General features: G+C 44.5%; 1 protein-coding gene across 1 annotated transcript; it reads left to right on the top strand.

Annotated features, from left to right (window-relative positions):
• The first annotated feature begins 2906 nt into the window (after positions 1-2906).
• On the top strand, positions 2907-9393 carry CUNH18orf21 (chromosome unknown C18orf21 homolog). The gene is made up of 5 exons (XM_029563296.1): positions 2907-2949; positions 3082-3180; positions 5051-5250; positions 7091-7290; positions 9021-9393. Exons 1-5 carry the CDS (start codon positions 2922-2924, stop codon positions 9172-9174), a joined length of 681 nt encoding a protein of 226 aa, XP_029419156.1. The 5' UTR covers positions 2907-2921; the 3' UTR covers positions 9175-9393.
• The last annotated feature ends 10892 nt before the right edge of the window (positions 9394-20285 follow it).

Here is a 20285-nt window from a genome sequence, read left to right as displayed (position 1 = left end):
AGATCTGCTTCTTTTTGTAAACTTTATGTGCCTTTGTGGTTTACTTGTTGGGCATGAAAAGCTGGTTGGTCTAGGCTTCAGGTTCTCTCTTTTGGTTTTATATTGGAGTGGCCTAATTGCTTTTGTCTTCATGAGTTCTCAAGTGAGGCCCAAGTGAGATGAGGCTCAGATGATATCAGGCTTTCTCCTAAGGTATGGGTCCCTCCTGGAAAGATGCTGCCCTCAAGAATTTGGGGGCTAGGCTGGCCAGGATAGATGCTGGTCTCAGGAAGCTGGTGGCTCTGCCACCCAGGGAAGTAAAGGGAGGTGAGGTTGGACCAGGCCTAGGGGATTCCTGGGGGCCCACAGGGAGGAACTGGGTAGGTCCAGATGCAAAGGACCAGGAAGCAGTGGTGTCTCTGGGCCGGGAGGTTAATCCCGGTGTCTGGGGTGCCAAGACAAGAAATAGGCCTGTACCCAGCCTAGGAGGAGAGACTCGGTGGGGGAGCTGGGAGCATGAAAGAGGCTGGGGGAGTCAAGGCGCACTAAGCATGCTGGACTTAACCAGGGAAGGTGCTGGTACCAGGACACAGGAGACTGTGCAACCCAGGAAGCAAAGGGATATGAGAGCAGGACCTGGTCCAGAGGGCTCCTGGGGACCAGGAAAGGTGCTGGCACCAGGCTGCCTAAAGGCTGTCTTCAAGACCTTTTAAATTGTTCTATTGTTCTCTCTCTCTCTCTCTCTCTCTCTCTCTCTCTCTCTCTCTCTCTCTCTCTCTCCTCTCTTTGCTTTATGTGCTAGTTGAAGAAATCAGTTACATATACTACAAAGTTTCATACGATCTGAATTTCCCAGGCTGTAACCCCTGGCATGGCTCAATGGGTTTCTCTGGCCTCTGTGTTTTCTCTCATTTGGCTTCTGGGTCCTCCTTTGCTGGCAAGACTACTTCACAGATGGTGCTGTGCTCCTTCACAAGGAGACTCGTGCATGTCTGCTTGCTCCACGTTGCAATGTTCAGCATCCAGAATGGTTCATTCATTAGGGTTGCACAATGGTGATAGTTAAATTCAGTGGTTCCCTCTTCATTTATCAGCTGAACTACTCCTTCCTCCCTTCACCCCCACCTTCTTTCTTTCTCTCAACAGGTTCTTGTTATGTAGCCCAGGCTGACTTATAACTCATGATGCTCTGGCCTCAGCATTCCAGGTGCTGGGATTAAAGACACACCATGTGCCCCATTTATTAGCTGGATTATTTCTATAAAAACAAATTTCCTTTCATTGAATGTGCAGACGTCCCACAGACAGTGGCCCACACCTTTAATCCCAGCACTCAAGAGGCAGAGGCAAGCAGACCACTGTGAGTTCAAGGCCAGCCTGGTCAAATAGCGAGTTCCAGGCCAGCTAGGGCTACAAGGAGACCCTGTCTCAATAAGACCAAAAAAAAAAAGTATAGGCTATATGACGAATTGTTTTCTTTTATTTACCAAAATGATGAATAGCTCTCAATGCAATGTGGTAGTTTTTAAAGTACCATTATTAACCCATTGATGGAAATCATCCTCTTAAAAGTATGATAGAATAAGCCATAAAATGTACCATCACTCTGATACAGTCCTTAGCATTTCCCCATCACCAACATCACAGAGTCTCCTGCCCCCCAGGCTATGCCTCTGCTGAGCCAGTGCTCAGCATCTGCCCTCTGCCCACCTCATGGAGCACCACAGCCATGTCTAGGGCCATCTCTTGAAATGCTGGGCATGGTGGTACAGAGGGCTGTGTCAGAGTAATGGTACATTTTATGTTTCCTCTCTTGAAATGCTGGGCATGGTGCAGAGTCATGATTGGTTGCTGGCAGAGGGAGCTGTCAGGACTGCAGGCAGACCAGTGTAAGTCCTGGGAACGAGAAGGCAGGAGCAGTGCTCAGGTCCGAGAACAAAGACTAGGCATTTGGGCCGTCCATGATGGAAATCAAGAGTGCTATTTTGACCACATTGTCACTGAGAAGACAAGTTGCAATTCAAGCAGGGCTGCCAAAGAGGCATCTGAATCCAGGAGTGTGATGCTAGGAGACAGAGAACAGGCTGAAGGATAGCACGAGGAAAGACTGGAACTGTGTGCTTTTTCCTTCTTTTCTGCCTTAATCAGTTGGTAAAACGGATCAGAGTCTGGAACGTGTGTGTGATGGTGCACACTTGTAACCCCAGCATTCGGGGGACTGGGGCAAGAGGCTGAGATCAAAGCAAGCCTGGGCTACAAAGTGAGCCGGAGGCCAGCCTGGACCACATGATATGACCCTGTCTCAAAATGGGGGGTGGGGGGGAAGGCCTGGAGAGATAGCTCAGCCATTAAGAGCGCAGGCTGTTCTTACAGAGGACCTGGGTTCAGTTCCCAGCACTCACGTGAAGCCTAACAACCACTATGACTGCAGTTTTGGGACATCGATGTCCTCTTCTGGCCTCTAAGAGCATTGGAAGGGCATGGCGCACTTACACAGACGCAGGCAAACCACTGATACATGATACATGGATGGATGGATGGGTGGGTGGATGGATGGGTGGATGGGTGGATGGGTGGGTGGGTGGATGGATGGATGGGTGGATGGGTGGGTGGATGGGTGGATGGATGGGTGGATGTCGGCTGGATGGGTAATTTTTTTAAAGAATGTGAGTGAAAGAAATCACTAGAAAAACGACTGATAGTTAATTGACGAGCCTTCACTTAAACCAGGTTATACTACCCAGAAATTTTCGACGGCTAGAAATTTTCGAGGGCAGAGAGGAAGCCGAGGCGGGGCGGGGCGACCACGGCCCTGCACCTAAGCTCGCTTGGCGTCGGGCAGGGACGAGTCACAAGGGGAACTGCAAACATGATGCGGAGGACGCCGGAACCTCTGGGCCGAGAGAGTGTGTTTCCGGAGGGAGCTTGAGCGTGGAGGCCGGATGGAGGCGCTAAAGAAGCGGGCTTCCGGTGTGTGCTTCATTAGCCGGGTTTGGGCGGTTTGGAACTGCGGCGGCCATGCGCCAGAAACATTACCTTGAAGCTGCGCGGGCGCCGAGGTGCGCTCCTGGCCTGCCCCTGCTCACGCTCTCTCTCTTGCAGCTGGGCCTACAGCTCGTCTCACGGTAAGGAGAACGCCGGCCGCGGTGGGCACGGCCCAGGTCGTCTCGTTCTACTCGGTTCCGCACGGTGCTCTGAAAGGGAAGGCCTCTCGTTTGTAAGCTACAGGCTTGGCAGTGGGAGAAGAATCCAGATGCCTTGTCTTGACCTGTCATTGGCATTTGGCATGCATCAGTCTTTGAAAATTATTCATTTAGCATTTACTTATTAGTTGCTGTGTGTCTGTGTGTAGCTTATTTCCTGTCGCTGTGTGGGGTTTTGCGGATCAAACTGGGGTCGTCCTACTTGGCAGCAAGCACCTCTACCCTCAGAGCCATCTGCCTAGCCCCACGCGTGTCAGTGTTATGGAAGTTCCCACCGGGCTTGCAGATCATCGAGTGGTTCATCTACCTCTTGCTCCACTTCGTCCGAGTGCTTTTTCTCCTGATCCTCTAACCTCCAAATAATGTGATGTTCCAGGACTCTGTCCTCAGACCCTTTTCCAAGCTACACTCCTTGGCTGTCAATTTTCCATCCATTCTCTGGCTTAATATACAGACCTTCCAAATTCCAGCCTAGACCTCGCCTCCAAATTCTAGACTCATAATCTGAATGCTTTCTTGACTTCTTTTGAAAGACTAGTTCTTCCCCTTTTGTAAACAGTCCCCGTCCTTACCCTGGGGCCTTCTGGATTCCCTAAGAGCCGCTCCCCTCCTTGGCCTCCAAGCCACAATGCCAGATCACAGTTGGCTTTAAAGTTCCTCACAAACCAGGGCACTTTTCCTACATCCACTGCATGCAACCTGGTCCAAGCCATCTATGCATCCCTCCTGGGTCACAGCCAACAGCTGGAGGCATTCCTGCACTCTGTTTCCAACTCAGCAAGCTGCCAGTGATCCTGGTTTTTTTAGAAAGCGAGGCTAGAGCATGCATCTTTTGTCATGAATTGCTTCCTCTTTCACAGGACTGTGCAGGGTGGACTGCATAGCCTCTCTGATACTGTTCCCATTCCTTCACTCAGCTCCTGGCCTGCTGCCTTATCCTGCCTGGAACTCTTAATCTCACACGGCTGTTTTCACTCTCCCTGAAAATGTCACTTGTTGCTTAAGGCTTCCCTAGCCTCCCTATTTAAACTACAATAGCTCCATCACCCTCTGATCCCATCTTAATTTTTTCTTCCCAGCATTTAACATTTGCTGTTGTACCACATCTGTCCAACAAATGGTCGTCCTTTATTCACTGCTGTGTCTCCAACACTTAGGTCAGGCCAGACCATAGTCATTCAGTAAATAGGAGTGATTTTTTACATTTGGCAGAGCCAAATTACATACAAACTGTCTGCTCTGTGGTAGTGCTGTTTTCTGTTTTTCTTTATTTTATGTGTATGTGTGTACTGCGGGCATGTATGCAAGTGCACCTATATTGTGCAATGCCCATGGACAGAAAAGGGCGTGGGATCCCTGGAACTGGAATTATGGTTGTTAGCTGCCATGTGGGTGCTAGGATATGAACCTGGGTCTTCTGCAAGAACAGCCAGTGCTCTTATCCACTGAGCCATCCCTCCAGCCCCATAGTGCTTCCTTTAGAACTTAGCATAATGTTCAACACTTGGTACTCAGTACGTTTTGGTTGTGTTGATTACAAGAGGCAGGATGGAGAGAGGAAAGAAAACTCCAGTGCGATTTGTACTGTGGTAAATGTGTCAAGAAATGGCTGAAACATAGTAGCCTTCATTTAAACTTAGTAACAAATGAGCAAGGTAGCAAAGGTTGGAGACCTGCCTCTGTTGAAGGAATGAATGGATGAAATTATGATTCTGTAAAATAAGCTATTGCCAGTTTATGTTTATGAATTTTTATATCTGGAGTTTGTCTCAAGAGAATGTATATATCTGCTGATGCTATCAATGTATTCCTATTTATGCTGTCAGCTGTTTGATAACACGATTTGCATTTCATTTTTATAATTTTAGATGAGAACAGCACTTTTGAAGAAGCGTGTCCATACTGTTTCCAGTTGTTGGTTCTGGATAACTCTAGAGTACGTCTGAAACCCAAGACCAAAATAACACCCAAAATACAAAAGCTTCTTAATCGAGAAGCAAGAAATTATACACTCAGTTTTAAAGAAGCAAAAATTGTGAAAAAGTACAAAGAATCCAAAAGCGTATTGGTAAGATTTCAGTTCCAGTATACATGATTGAACTGTAATTTCAAAGTTAAGAATCAGTCTAACAATGATTCAAATTTATAGCAGTATATGTGGGTCTTAGTGCTTCATCAAGGGTACAGTAGATCTGTGTGTGTTATAACTACCCAGACATGGCAAACTCCTGTTCTTCTCACTGTTAAACACAGTTACTCTCAGATCTGAGGACTGGGTCCAGCTGCCCTGCAGTCCTCACCACATCGTTTCCAGTTATTGACACTTCATACGCAGCTGGTGTGTGGGGATTAGTGTCACTGCTTCAGTGTGTAGTTACTTGCACCCAGCAAAGGGGGGAGCATCTTGTATTCATTCTAAAGCATTTGTTGAGCATCTGTTATATGCCACACAGTTCTTAGTATTGAGGATCCAAAGTGGAATAAAACAAATTACTTATGACTTATGAGTTGGAGGCCAATATCAGGTATATTTTATATCATGTATACTCTGTGCCAACATTGTTGACTTATTCAGGTACATGTAGAGGCTCTCCTGGGTACTGAGCATTATGATAGCTTAGGCCTGGCCCAAGACAGGGTCTTGCTATGTAGCCTAAGGTAACCTCAAACTTGTGATCCCCCTGCCTCTGGAGAATTCCATCTGTCAAAAAAAACATACTACTGCCACATACTTGGAAAATGTTCCTAATAGATAAAAGCTTCTGATGGTTTTGTTTTTATTTTACTTTGTCTTCTTGAGACAGGGTCTCCCTGTAGTCCCAGCTGGTTTGGAACTTACTATGTAGACCAGGCTTGCCTCAGTCTCACAGAGATCTGCCTGTCTGCCTACCCAGTGCTAGGATTAAAGGTGCGCACACCATGCCTGGCCCTCTGATGTATTTTAATCAGAGATCACCTAGAAAGGTGCTGGGGATGTTTGCTCTAACTGTATAAGCTTCTTTCCAAAAACTTTTAAGGCAAACAGGCCTTTAACATATGGTCTTCCATTTGCATTTGTTTGTGCGTCAACATTTGAGTATCTCTCACCTAAGCAGTCTGTAAATCCTGCTGAGGTGATGGGCTGGATTCTGTGTACTGTAAATTAGACACTTAGAAAAGGCACTTAGCTAAAAAATGAACCAGGTCTTAAGGATTAATCCTACAAAGAAAGTTAATTTCTGGAAATTAAAAGGTGTGAGACCATGAGAACTCATTTGGTTTTATTATTTACAGAATCACTAAAGATTTGAAGGAACTAATCAAAATTCCAGTGATATTCTGCTATTTTTATTGTGAAAATTAACCAGCAAATTCACCAGTAAAAAAGTAATAATAAATTGGGTGCTGCAGAGCTGGCTCAGCAGTTAAAGAGCACACAATGCTTTGCAGAGAACCTGGGTTCAATTCCCAGCACCTACATGATGGTTACTGTCAGTAAAGGCTCCACGGCCCTTTTCTGGCCTCTGCAGGCATTTCATGCAAGTGATGCACTTCTATACATGCAGACTAAACACTATACACATAAAATAGAAATAAATATTTTAAAAGATAATCTCTACTTCTGTTAACAAAGAACACCCAACATTAAATAGTGTGTTTCCTACCCAGTTTCCCCAAAAGTTTTATATTGAGAAAGTAGAGTCCATTATCTTTTGTGAAAAGTCTTTTAAATATGCTTAACCAATATCTTCTTACTGAAATTTTTCTTATTTTTAGTTGGCCTTGTCTGACTCTTCCTAGACTGCAAGCTCCCAGGGGACAGCCTGTTAACTTGCCTCTGTAGCCCTGTTACATAAGAATTCAGGAACTGTGGTTTACTGGGGTCAGCTGCCAGACAACTCATGGGACCATACTTTTCTCTGTGGCAGCTGATTACTTGTAAAACATGCAACAGGACAGTGAGACATCAGGGTAAAAGTAGAAGCTTCCTGTCAGCACTGAAGAGCACTCCTGGCACTCCTGCAGATAAACTCAGCCCAAAGACACCAAGGAGAAAGACTGCAGGTACCACAAACTTAAGGCATGACATGTCTGGTTCCAAAGGCAAGAGCCCGGCCTCGATTCTCAGGTATCTTCATTTGTCAGCTGTTTTGAAGTTTCATTTGTTGTAGTTTCTCTTGTTTAATATACACTTCTGCCTTGGCCCTTTTTTTCTTCCATTCTCCTTGGTTGTCTGATATTAACCATGTTTGGTCCTCTTATATCAGTGCCTTCCAAATAGAACTACGTCAGTCTCTCCGGTGCATATTCCCAACCCCCATCAACGTACCCACGGCTAACCTCGAGAGTCTTCCCACCTCTACATTCTGTAACTGAACAGACATGCCCTTCTATGTGTTTTCTCCTGGAAAGGCAGATCAGTTGTGAGCCTTGACACCTTAGTCCTCATTGCTGGTTTCTGTCTGTGCTGCCTGCCGAGTCAGATCCTTAAGACCTTTTGTCAGGACTGAAGTTTCTCAGGAAGATCTTACTAAGGCTTGACTCTGATCAGCAGCCTTTCGTGTCTGGCTGCATGTGGGTCAGATGCTTGCATGTATCCCAGCCCTCCCAAACTTGTACCTGTCTGCCCATTCACTGCTTCACCTTACCCCATGTGCCACCCACAATATGTTTTTCTGCTCCAAACCTTTGTTACTGTTTCCTCTATCACAAGTTCTTCTAGAAATCTATCCAATGACACCAAGTTTTTCTTTTAGGAATCCTCAGTACTTTAGTCATTATGTTCAAATTTAGTTCCATACAAACTATATGAGAGATTTTAGAACATTTTGTACAAAAGAAACTAACTGTAAAACAATTTACTTGCCTTTGGGGAGCTGGGGAGACAGTTCAAGCATAAGGACCTGAGTTTGGGTCCCACCACACACATAAAAGTTCATACTGATGGGGAAAGGCTTAGTCCATGGATGTTTATAGAGCATGTCGCTTATACCTAGCATGATCTAAAAACACCAGAATGTAGGCCTGGTGGGCTCACACCTGTCCTGTGGTGGAATAGTACCCTTCTCTATACTGAAGCCTTTCACTTGGGAGAATGAAGTGATCTGCAGCTATGAAGGACTTTTTTTTTTTTTGGTCTTTTGGAGACAGGGTCTCCCTGTATCCCCCGCTGTCCTGGAACTCACTATGTAGACCAGGCTGGCCTTGAACTGACAGAGATCCGCCTGCCTCTGCTTCCCAAGTGCTGGGATAAGTCCCCGCTTAGAACTATTATGAATCTTGATGTCAAGTTTAAAAAGAACTCAGAGGAGCTGGAGAGATGCTCAGTGATTAGGGACACTGGCTGTGCTTGCAGAGAACCCAGGTCCTAGCACCCACATGGCAGCTAACAACCATCTGTAACTCTAGTTCCAGGGGATCTGATGCTCTCTTCTGACCTCTGTGGGCATTGCCTGACACGGGTGCACTTACACACATGCAGGCATTACACTTATACACATAAAAATAAAACCTAAAAAAAAAAAAAAAAAAAAAAAAAACCTCAGACCTGATAACATTCTGCTTCTGAGTGTATCTTCCAGATACCTTAGGAACGTCTAGAGTCCTCCAGTATACCTCCTAAATGGTGCCATAGCCTGAAATTCCATGCGTTTTTGTTGCTTTGTTATTGTTAATGAGAATTACTGTACTGAGTACAGCTAATGCCCATACACAGCTAGAGTGCAGTGTGCTGTAATGTAGAATATTACCCACATAGTGAGTGCACTGGGTGGTGTGTGCAGAGTGGGTAGCAATTACCTAAGCAAGATTTGTCACTGTGGTTAACAGTGGTCTATTTGTCCTCTTTTGTCTTTACAGAACACCTATATCTGGGCAGTCAACACCCATTTGCTCCTTAAGGACTGGGAGCAAAAGAAAGAAACACTTCTCCCAACTAAAAATGTTGCTTAGTCAGAACGAAGCTGAAAAGAATATGAAGGTGGACTTCAGAAATTTCTTATCTTCTCTATGAAGAGAGTGGACATTAAAAATAAGAATTGTCGTGGTGGCGCACGCCTTTAATCCCAGCACTTGGGAGGCTGAGGCAGGCGGATCTCTGAGTTCAAGGCCAGCCTGGTCTACATAGTGAGTTCCAGGACAGCTGGGGCTACAGGGAGACCCTGTCTCAAAAAGACAAAAAAGAATTGTCTAGTGGAATTTTTGAAACTAAGTAAACAGCTTTTTTCCTTGCTTTTTGTATTATTTGAATATATGGAAACTAGGTCCAATAGCAAACTTTTCTTGGAATCTTTAGGTGTTAATGGGGAAAATTCCTCATTAAAATGAGTGGCTGGGGCTGGAGAGATGGCTCAGCGGTTAAGAGCACTGACTGCTCTTGCAGAGGACCTGGGTTTGATTCCCAGCACCCACATGACAGCTACGAACCTTAACTCCAGTTCCAGGGGAATCTGACTGCTCTTACAGAGGACCTAGGTTCGATTCCCAGCACCCACATGACAGCTACGAACCTTAACTCCAGTTCCAGGGGAATCTGAAGCCCTCTTCTGACCTCCACGGCATTGCACGACATGGGTGCACTCACATACATGCAGGTAATATACACATAAAATAAATATTTTTTTAAGAAATGCTTTCAGAACATCAACAAGCTACAGTGCCGACAGGAGCGATAACTAGCAGACCTCCTGCCCGGAGGAGGGGAACAGATGCCCAGGTAGTCTCTCTGCAGGTGTGAACGCTGTAGGCTTACCTGTTCCGAGCATGGGCTCTTCCCTGCTCTTCTTATTTTTGTTCTCTTGTCACATTTAACTACAAAGTCTGGATCACTGTAGCTGTATTATAAATCTTTAAACGAGTTCAAGGCCAGCCTGATCTACACAGTGAGTTCCAGGCCAGCTGGGACTACAGGGAGACCCTGTCTGGATGGCTAGCAGGTAAAGGCAATCGCCACCAAGCCTCATTTCCTGATTTTGATCTCTGGGACCCACATGGTGGAAGGAGAAGAACCAAGTCCTGAAAGTTGTCCTCTGACCACCGCACTTGCACTGTGGCATGTGCACACCCACACACTAAATAAATGTAATAAAGGGTTTAAAGTAATTAATATAATGCAGGGCTGGAGAGATGGCTCAGTGCTTAAGAGCACTGACTACTCTTGCAGAGGACCTGGGTTCGATTTCCAGCACCCACATGGCGGCTACAACCGTCCTTAACTCCAGTTCCCGGGGAATCCAAAGTCCGCTTCTGGCCTCCGCAGCATTGCACAACACGGGTGCACTCACATGCAGGCAATTCACTCACACATAAAATTAAAAAAAAAAATGTTTTTTTAAAAAAACTTCATAATGAAAACACTTTCCCTAAATTGTAAGACATTTCTTTAAATATTTCTTGTAAGTGGTATTCTATGACATATACTACTCTGTGATTTTAAGTACTATATCATATGACTAAAACTGTTGGTTAAGAGAAAGTGTTAATGAACCAATAAGCTCAGTCACTACAGTTAGCTTTCTGTTGGTTTATAGTGTGGAAATTATACCCACCAGAAAAAAGATGGTGTGTTATGCTACTGATTTAGAATTTTACTGCCACTACAATTGCTCTGCTCTGTTCTTGGGTATCAGAGAAAGCAAAGAGACAGGAACTAGACGCTGCAGTCTTCCTGAGTGCTAGCCAAGGCATGAAGAGACTAGCAGCTCAAACAGGAGGATGCTGGGCATCAATATTTGCCGCTAGCTTGGGCATCCTCAGCATTAGCTAGGTGAGGATCCACGGGACTGCACACCAAGCTCACCTGAGGTCTTAGGACACGCCAGCTCAAAATAGGATGAAAAGAGTTTAACTTCCCATCTGCAACATACAGCTTAAACCGCGACACCATGGCCAACACGTCAGTTCCCTTATTTATGGCAGCACAGTGGGGTCACACAAAGCAAGCATTGTGAGCAGTCCTACAGCCTGGTGTCTGAAGATTTAGCTGGTGTGCTGCACACCTGTAATTCCAGCACTCAGGAGGCTGAAGCAGAAGGATGGGAAGTTCAAGGCCAGCCTGAACTGTACGGTAAGATTGCACCGACAAATGAAGATCACTTATACACAACCAATGAATACTATTATTTTGAAAATGCCATATATTAATGGCTAGTTCTGAAATCCTCAATTGTACTTTTGTTAGTAAGGTGAAGTTTAATTCACCAAACAAAAAAGCTTGGATTTAAAGATAAGGTTGAAGATGAGGGTGTAGCTTGGTGGTAGAGAGTGACTACCATGCCCAGGGCCCTGGGTTCCATCCCCAGCACCACATGCACAGGAAGATAAAATTTAATTAACTGGATATAACTAAACATTTCTAGACATACATGAAAGAGCTAATGGTCTAAATCAAATAATTATTTAAATTCATTAAAATTTCCACTTTTGTACTCTTTCCATGAACGTAATCCAAATACATTTCTAAAATTAACTGCATATCCCATTTTAGTGATCTCTTTGGATCAGTAATGCTTAGAATGTTCAGGGGCTGGAGAGAGGGCTCCAGTTAAAGAGTGTGTACTGCTCTTGCAGAGGACCTGAGTTGGGTTCCCAACACATGTCTGGCAGCTCACAACAGCCTGTGTGTCCAGCTCCAAGGGATAGGATGCCTCTGACTTCGTGTGCCCATAACCCCCACTACACACACACACATACACATAAAAATAAATCTATTTTAAAAGAACAATGTTCACCATAATTACCTAGAGGACTCATTTAAAAGGTACATACCTGTAACTTTCCATTATCTGACTAAATCTGGGCCCAATATTTTGTACTTGTAACAAGTTCCCAACCTAAGCTAATGGTTCTGGTCTAACAAGAACACCACTGGCTTAGAGAAATATGCTATTTTGAAAATAAAGGTCTCACCAGGCATGGTGGCATATGCCTTTAATCCCAGCACTTGGGAGGCAGAAGCAGGAGGATCTCCGTGAGATAGAGACCAGCCTGGTCTACATAGGGAGTTTCAGGCCAGCTGGAACTACAGGGAGACCCTGTCTCTAAAAATAAAATAAAGGTCTCAGGCTGAAGAGATGGGTGAGTGTTTAAGAGTGTGTACTACTCTTGTGGAAGACCCAAGTTTGATTCCAGCAACTACATTGGGTGCCCCACAGCCACCTATAACTCTAGCTCCAGAGTATCTGATGCCTCTGGCCTCTGCAGGCATCTGCACTCACACGCACAGACATACACAAACACACATATAAATTAAATATTTAAAAAAAAATAAAGTTCAGGAAATTATACTATTCCGTCCCACTAGATTTTAAACATTTTGAGAACACACGTGCAGTTGAGTAGTATCTTCGCATCCTCAGAAGGCCTAAGACAATGCCCTCAGTTAAATGTCTCAAACATCAGTGACTTGGGGCTGGAGAGATGGCTCAGCAGTTAAGAGCACTGGCTGCTCTTGCAGAGGTCCAGGGTTCAATTCCCAGCACCCACATGGCAGCTAACCACTGACCATAACTCCAGTTCCAGGGGAATCCAGTGTTCTCTTCTGACCTCGGTGGGCACTGAACGACACAGGTGCACCTACCTACATGCAGGCAGTACACTCACACACAAAATATTTTTTAGAACAGTGTTTCATCAGTGGCTCCTGGCAGGGTGCTCACCTGTAATCCCAGAACTTGGGAAGCTGAGGCAGTATTGCTGTACAATAAGACCTTATCACATGAAAAAGTTAATTTGCTGAGTGTGTTGGCACACACCTGTAATCCCAGCACTCAGGAGGCAGAGGCAGGCGGATCTCTGTGAGTTCAAGGCCAGCCTGATCTACATAATGAGTTCCAGGTCAGCTGGGGCTACAGGGAGACCCTGTCTCAAAAAGACCAAAAAAAAAGGTAATTTTAACTCTGACTTGATGTGAACAAAAATGATTGCTTTAGGGAAAAAAATGGAAATGAAAGCAAGGAGTCAAACAGGCATGTGCACCCATGTTCGCTGTGGCCATGTTCACAGAAGTCAAAGGTGGAACAGGAGTCCACTGATGGGTGGACACATAAACAAATGCTGTATGTATATCCAACATTAAAAAGAAAGCTCTGGGCTAGGGAGACAGCTTAGAGGATAAAATGCTTGCCATGCAAGTGTGAGGGCCAGAGTTCAGATCCCAGCACCCACAGAAAAGCCAGGCAGGCTCCATGGCCTACCTGTATGTAATCCCACTGCTCAGGATGTGGACACAGGATCCCTGGGGCAAGCCGGCAGAGACTAGATCAGAGAGTTCTGGTTCAGCAAGAGGTTCTACCTCAGCAAATAAAGGGGAGAGCGATGAGGAAGACAGCTGATGTCAACCTTTAGCCTCTACATGCACACATGCACATATACGCATGCCCATACATATATAAACACACATACACACATGCACACACACACATGCACATACAAAAAGATGGAAATTCTAACACATGCTACAAAATGGAAAAGTCTTGAGGACAGTAATCTAAGTGGACTAAATCACAAAAAGATAAATATTTCACAATTCCATTTATATGAAGCACCTGGAGAAGTACAAGTCATAGTTTCAGGGACGGGGTACAGGGAGCTCCTCTGTAATGGCACGGAGTTTCAGTTAGAGAAGATGAAAAGGCTCTTAGAGACAGATGGTGGTGATGGCTGCCAGAGTACACTTTAAAATGGTTAAAATTTTCTGGGCATTGGTATTGCATGATACTCCCAGATGTTTGGGAGGCTGAGGCAGGAGGATCGTCGGAGACCACAAGTTTGAGACCAGCCTGGAAAACATATCAAAAGCCCTATCTCAAAAAAACAGAAGCAAAATGTAAAATAAAATAAGGTTAAATTTTACCATATTTACATACTTTTATGTATATTTTAGTTCAAAGGATGAAACAAAAATAGTTGAATGTGACATTCCTCCACAAGCCCCCATCTTTCAGTAGTAGTGTTTTCAGCTCTGTTGGTTTTTGTTTATTTTGTTGTTTGTTTTTGCTATGTAGCCCAGGATGGCCTGGAACCTGAAATCTTTCTTTAAGCCTACCAAGGACTGAGATTTGATTTGGCATTTGCCACCACATGGGGTCAGCTATGCTTCAGTTCTGATTATTTGCATATGTTAATTTCCTCACAGCCTCCCGTGCAGAGAACGTAGGCTTGGATATGGTGGAGCCGCTACAGGACGCAGAGCACATGTATGCAAGCAAGCAGCATCACGTGGTGGATTCAGGAGCCCAGGCATGGAGCCATGCTCATAGCTGGCTTTGAATCAGCTTTACCAATTGACATGTTCAGAGTCACGAAGATGTGATCTTAGTTTCCCACGTGTAAAGTTGAACTGCTCAGAGTATCAGACTATGTGTAGTGCTTAGAACAGTTTCTGATGGATAGTGAGAACTTTGCTGAGTTTCCATTTCAAAATAAGATGTTTCTTTTATGTGAATGAGTGCTTGCCTGCATGTGCGTATGTGTACCACTTTCATGCCTGCTGCCAGAGGTGTTGGATCCCCTGGGACTGACTGGAGTTATGGCTGGTTGTTAGTTTCCAGGGGGATGCTGGGAACCAAACCCAAGTCCTCTGCAAGAGCAGTAAGTGCTCTTAACCACTGAGCCATCTCTCCAACCCCTGGAGTGCAATTTAAAACCAGCTATTGTGCTGTCTCCAGATCATTCTTTTGCTCAGAATTGCTTTGGCTAACCAGGGCCTTTTGTGCTTCTGTGTGAATTGTAGGGTTATTTTTTCTGGTTCTGTGAAGAATGTCCTCAGAATTTTGGTGAGGAATGCACTGAACCCGTAGATTGCTTTTGGTGATAACCATCTGTCACTTTATTCAGCTGCTCCACATGCATGAGAGGCCTTGCCATCTTCTAGTGTCTTCAAGGTCTTCAGTATTTTAAGGTTTCAATTGTAGAGGACTTTCACTTCCTAAGCTAGGTTTTCCATTTATTATTTATTTATTGTTTATTTATTTATTTTAGGTTTTTTTGAGACAGGGTCTCACTACATAGCCCTGGACAGCCTGGAATTTGCTATGAAGACCAGGCTAGCCCCAAGTTCACAGAGATCCGCTTACCTCTGCCTCCTAAGTGCTGGGATTAAAGGCAGGAGCCACTACTGGCTACATTTTTTTAAATATTTTTATTTCATGTATATGCGTGTATTGCTTTCATGTATGTAAGCACACCTGTGTCGTGCAATGACCAAGGAGGTCAAAAGAGGGAGTTGGAGTCCCCTGGAACTGGAATTAAGGACAGTTGTTAGCTTCCAGGTGGGTGCTGGGAGTCAAACCCCAGTCCTCTGCAAAAGCAGCCAGTGCTCTTAACCGCTGACCTATCTCTGCAGCCCCCGGGTTCATTTTTTTTTTTTTTAAAGCTATCATGAATAGGATTATTTTCCCAATTTCTTCTCAGCACACTCAGTATTGATATATAGAGAAATGACTGGTTTTTAAACATTGAGTTTATATCCTGCTACTTTATTGAGACTGTTTATCACTAAGAGGCTTCTGGTACAGTCTTTATGGTCTCTATGTACAGAATCATATTGTCTGCAAATAGGGTTAATTTGATTTTCTCTTATCTTATTGCTCTAGCTAAGACTTCAGAGATTACACTCAATGAGCGGAGACAAAAATGACCTTTGTGTCATTCCTGATTTTAGTGGAAATACTTTTGAAGTTTTCCCTGTTTAGAATAATGTTGGCCATAAGTTTGTTGTATTATGTTGAGATATTTTCCTCCTGTTCCTAACTTATGTTTTGTGTGTGTGTGTGTGTGTGTGTGTGTGTGTGTACCACATGTGTTCAGGTGCCCAGAGACTAGAGAGAGCACTGATCCCCTGGAGCTAGAGTTACAGTGTGAACCACAGGACGTGAGTCCTGGGAACCAGACTTTGGTCCTCTGGAGCATCAGTACTCACTCTTAAACACTGAGCCATATTTCTAGCCCCTCTTTTGTATTTTTAATTATTGTATGTGTACATGGGGTGGGGGAGTGTGTGCAATGGTTCATACGCAGTAGGTCAGAGGCCAACTTTGTTGCATCTCTCCTTCCACTTTACGTGAGTTCCAGGGATCAAATTCAGGTTCACACTCCAAGTGCCTTTACCTAGGGGCCATCTCGCCTGCTGAGACATGTATCCTGTACTATTTGATGGAATGGTCTGTGGCTGTCTAGTAAGTGCATTCGCTCTATGTCATTTAACACTGAAGTTTTTGTCAGTTTTTTTTTTTTGAAGTTTTTTGATGTTTGGTGCATATGTTGAGAATTACAATATCTGCTTGATGGACTATTCCCTGAATTGATATGGCCATTTTCATCTATTCTTTCAGACATTACTATTGCTATACCTGCTTGCTTTCTAGTTTCATTTGCCTGGAATATGTTTTTCATCCTTTCTCCCTCAGCCTGTGTTTTCATTACCAGTGAAGTGCATATTATAGGCAGCAAACAGATGGGCTCTGCTGTTTGAGAGATAGCTGTATTAATTCTCATTTGGCTGTTTCTGTAACGTTCAGTACTTTGCTAATCTTTATTTACCGGTTTACTGTTCTATGACCCCCCCCCCACCTCATGGACACAGCTGTCTTGAGTGCTGGGATTTAAGGTGTGTGCCATAGGCTACTTTGTGTTTAGCCTGTAAAGGCCTCTTTGTCCTTCAGTTGTTAACTGAAACCTCTGCTGGATGTAGCAATCTGGGTTGGCAGTTGGTGTCTCCAGGAATTTTTTAAAATTTATTTTGTGTATGAGTGTATTGCCTGCATGTATGTGAGTGCACCAGTGTTGTGCAATGCTACAGATGCCAGAAGAGGGCTTTGGATTCCCCTGGAACTGGAGTTAAGGATGGTTCCTAGCCGTCATGTGGATGCTGAGAATCAAACCCAGATTCTCTGCAAGAGCAGCCAGTGCCCCTAACTGCTGAGCCATCTCCCCAGCCCCATCTTTCAAAATTTGAAATAATGCCCCATGCCCTGGCTCTGGCTTCTGTGGTGTCTGCTGGTCCACTGAAGCCTGCCTTCATGTGAGGCTCCGCATTCCCCTCTTGCAGCGTTCTTTGTTCTGATGCTTAGTGTTTTAGGTGTAATAATGACATGGGAAGGTTCCTGTCTGACCTTGTCTAGTTCTAAATGCCTCCTGGATCTGGATGCCTATCTCTTTGCCTAGATTTGGGGACTTTTCTATGATTTCCTTATTGAATATATTTCTTTTTTTTTTTTTTTTTTTTTTTTTTGGTCTTTTTGAGACAGGGTCTCCCTGTAGCCCCAGCTGTCCTGGAACTCACTTTGTAGACCAGGCTGGCCTTGAACTCACAGAGATCCGCCTGCCTCTGCCTCCAGAGTGCTGGGATTAAAGGCATGCACCACCATGCCCAGCTTTGAATATATTTTCTATGCCTTAGCTTGAAGTTCTCTTCCATGCCAATGATTTTAGGGTCTGATATGCCAATGGTGTCTCACAGATGTCAGTTCTGGTCATGGTTTCTGATTATTCTGTCCTTGTCACTGTGGACTCCTAACCCATCTTTTTTTTTTTCACCTGATAGTCTATCTCCCACTTGATCCATTCTATTGGCAAGACTTTCCACAGGTTTTTAACTTAACTTCAAATTCCCTTTTCAGTATTCTCTCTATGGAAGTCCTCCTTCATACCCTGTATTGACTTTCTTCCTCCAACTATTTGTGTTCTTTGAATTCATTCAGGAATGCGTGTCCTCTTTAGTTTCATTAAATATTTTTATGACCATTGTTTTGAATTCTTTGTATGGGATTTCACCTGATTCTCAAGTACATCGCTATGATGGGTAATTTTGGGGCGAGTCCTATTTGAGTTTTCATGTTTCTTGTGTTTCTTTGATGGGATCTGTACATCTGGGATTAGATAATTGGTTGAATTTGGGTTTGGGGGGTTTTTTTTTTTTTGGTCTTTTTGAGACAGGGTCTCCCTGTAGCCCCAGCTGTCCTGGAACTCACTATGTAGACCAGGCTGGCCTTGAACCCACAGAGATTGGCCTGCCTCTGCCTCCCAAGTGCTGGGATTAAAGGTGTTCATCACCACGCCCAGCTGGTTTGTTTTTTAATCACTTCAATGGAAGTATCTGTAGTGTCCTAATGGGACCAGGTTGCAGCAGGGTTGAGGTGCTTGTTCCTTTGGTGTGGCTTGGCAGCTCCATCCTCAGCCCACATGCTCAAGGCAGTGAGCTCAATCTCCAGCTCTATTCTGAGAGAATGCTGATGCAGCAGCAACTGCAATGGATGTGTCTTCTAGAAAATAGAGTTAAAGCCAATTCAAAACAATTGTCCATGCCAGGCATGATAGTACATGCCTGTAATCTTAGCACTTGGGGTGGTAGAGTTCAAGGTGATCCTTGGCTACACAGCAATTTTCAGGCAATCCTGGGCTATGAAACCCTCTGAAAAATCAGAAACAACAACAAAAAAAAAATAATTGCTTCTTTGACTTTGAGAACTTTAGGGGGAGCGTTAAAGAAACAAGGATAGTATCATGTGTACTAAGAAATTATTAAGGGTAGGGATGGAAAGGAAATAAGCCGAGCAATCAGAACAAAGAAAACAGGGACAAGCAAACAGGAGCGGGACAATAAAAATTGAGGGAGGGAGAAGACGGAATAATGAGAAAGAGGTGAAGAAGTGCAATCGGTCAGACAACCTAAAACAGTATCAGGACTCGGGAGGCTGAGGTCAGGAAAAGCCCCAACTCCAGGCCAACTTGTGTTCTTTGGGGAAGCCGATCAAACAACAACAACAAAAACAAACAAAAACAAAAAAACAAAAAAAGAAAGAGTACAAGAGAACTCTGGTCACTAAGCTGAAACTGGATATTAAATAAGGGAAGTGTGAATGTGAGGGAACAAGAACTGGGAGGGGCAGGGGGAGTGCAGTCCCATGGGTCCCCGTGCATGCTTCTTTGCAGCCGCGGGCACGGGATTCTGAAAAGCAATCTGTGGATATGTTCAAGTGTATAAAGCTTACTCTCAGGGAACCATGGGAATAGGAAGCGCACAAATTCAGAGGAAGTGACCAGATACCATCCAGGAACAGAGGAACATGGGGCACTAGCCAGAGGACTGTATCTCCAAACCTTTCTAACTCTCTAGACTACAAGACGAAGAAAACTCCAGCCCACTAGATAACACGTCCTTCTTTCAGTAGGCCTCAACTGAGGGTGTGTGTGTGTCGGGGGGATGCTGTGGATCTAACCCAGGGCCTGTGCATTTCAGCCAAGCACTCTGCAAATGAAGCTCATTCCCAGCCTCAATTATCTTATCAAAGAACTCTAGCAAACACTGTTCTAAAGATTCCCACAGATTTATAATTGTTCCCAATTTTACTTTATATCCAAAACATGGGGATTAGTGGTAGAGTATACACTTGGCATGCAGAAGGCTCTGATTTCAATTCCTATTACCACAAAAATTAATTCAAGGTGTCCCAAGACTGTCTATACTCCCAAGAACTTTCAGGTACCAAGAGAATCTGTGCATCTGAAAGCAACAGACATTGCTAGGCATGTAACATGTCTATTCTCTGCCCAGAATGAACCAACTACATAATGAACTGGAAAACCTGTACTTTATCATTACCTATATGAGTGCTTTTTTTAAGGTGGGTATGTGTGTGTGTACATGCAAGTGCAGGTACATGTGTCCACCTGGCAGCCTCAGGAGGACACTGTGTCCTCTATTACTCTCTGCCTTACTGCCTTGAGACAGGATCTCTCACTGAACCTGAAGCGCACCATTCTGGCTGGCCTAGCTGGTCAGTGAACTCATGGGATCTGCCTGTCTCCACCTAATATCAAAGTTACAGACATGTGGAACCATGACCAGCTTTTTATGTGGGTGCTGGGGATTCACACTCAGGTCCTTCTGCTAATACAGCTAGCTCTCTTACCCACTGAGTCATCTCCCTAGCCCCTGCTTAAACATTTTAGACATGAAGCAAGCCATGGCCTTCAGAGGTAGTCTAGAGCAGTGGTTGTCAACATGTAGTCTGTAAGCACAGTAGCATCAGCATCAAGTTGTTAGAAAAGTAAACCATCACAGAATGACCGAACCAAATCTTGGCAGGTGGTGCTCGGCCAGCAGCAGCTTAATGAAGGTTCCAG

Source organism: Nannospalax galili, unplaced genomic scaffold (genome assembly GCF_000622305.1).
Source record: "Nannospalax galili isolate Female #2095 unplaced genomic scaffold, S.galili_v1.0 scaffold15, whole genome shotgun sequence".
NCBI lineage: Eukaryota > Metazoa > Chordata > Mammalia > Rodentia > Spalacidae > Nannospalax > Nannospalax galili.
This window is presented reverse-complemented; position numbering and strand designations above follow the sequence as displayed.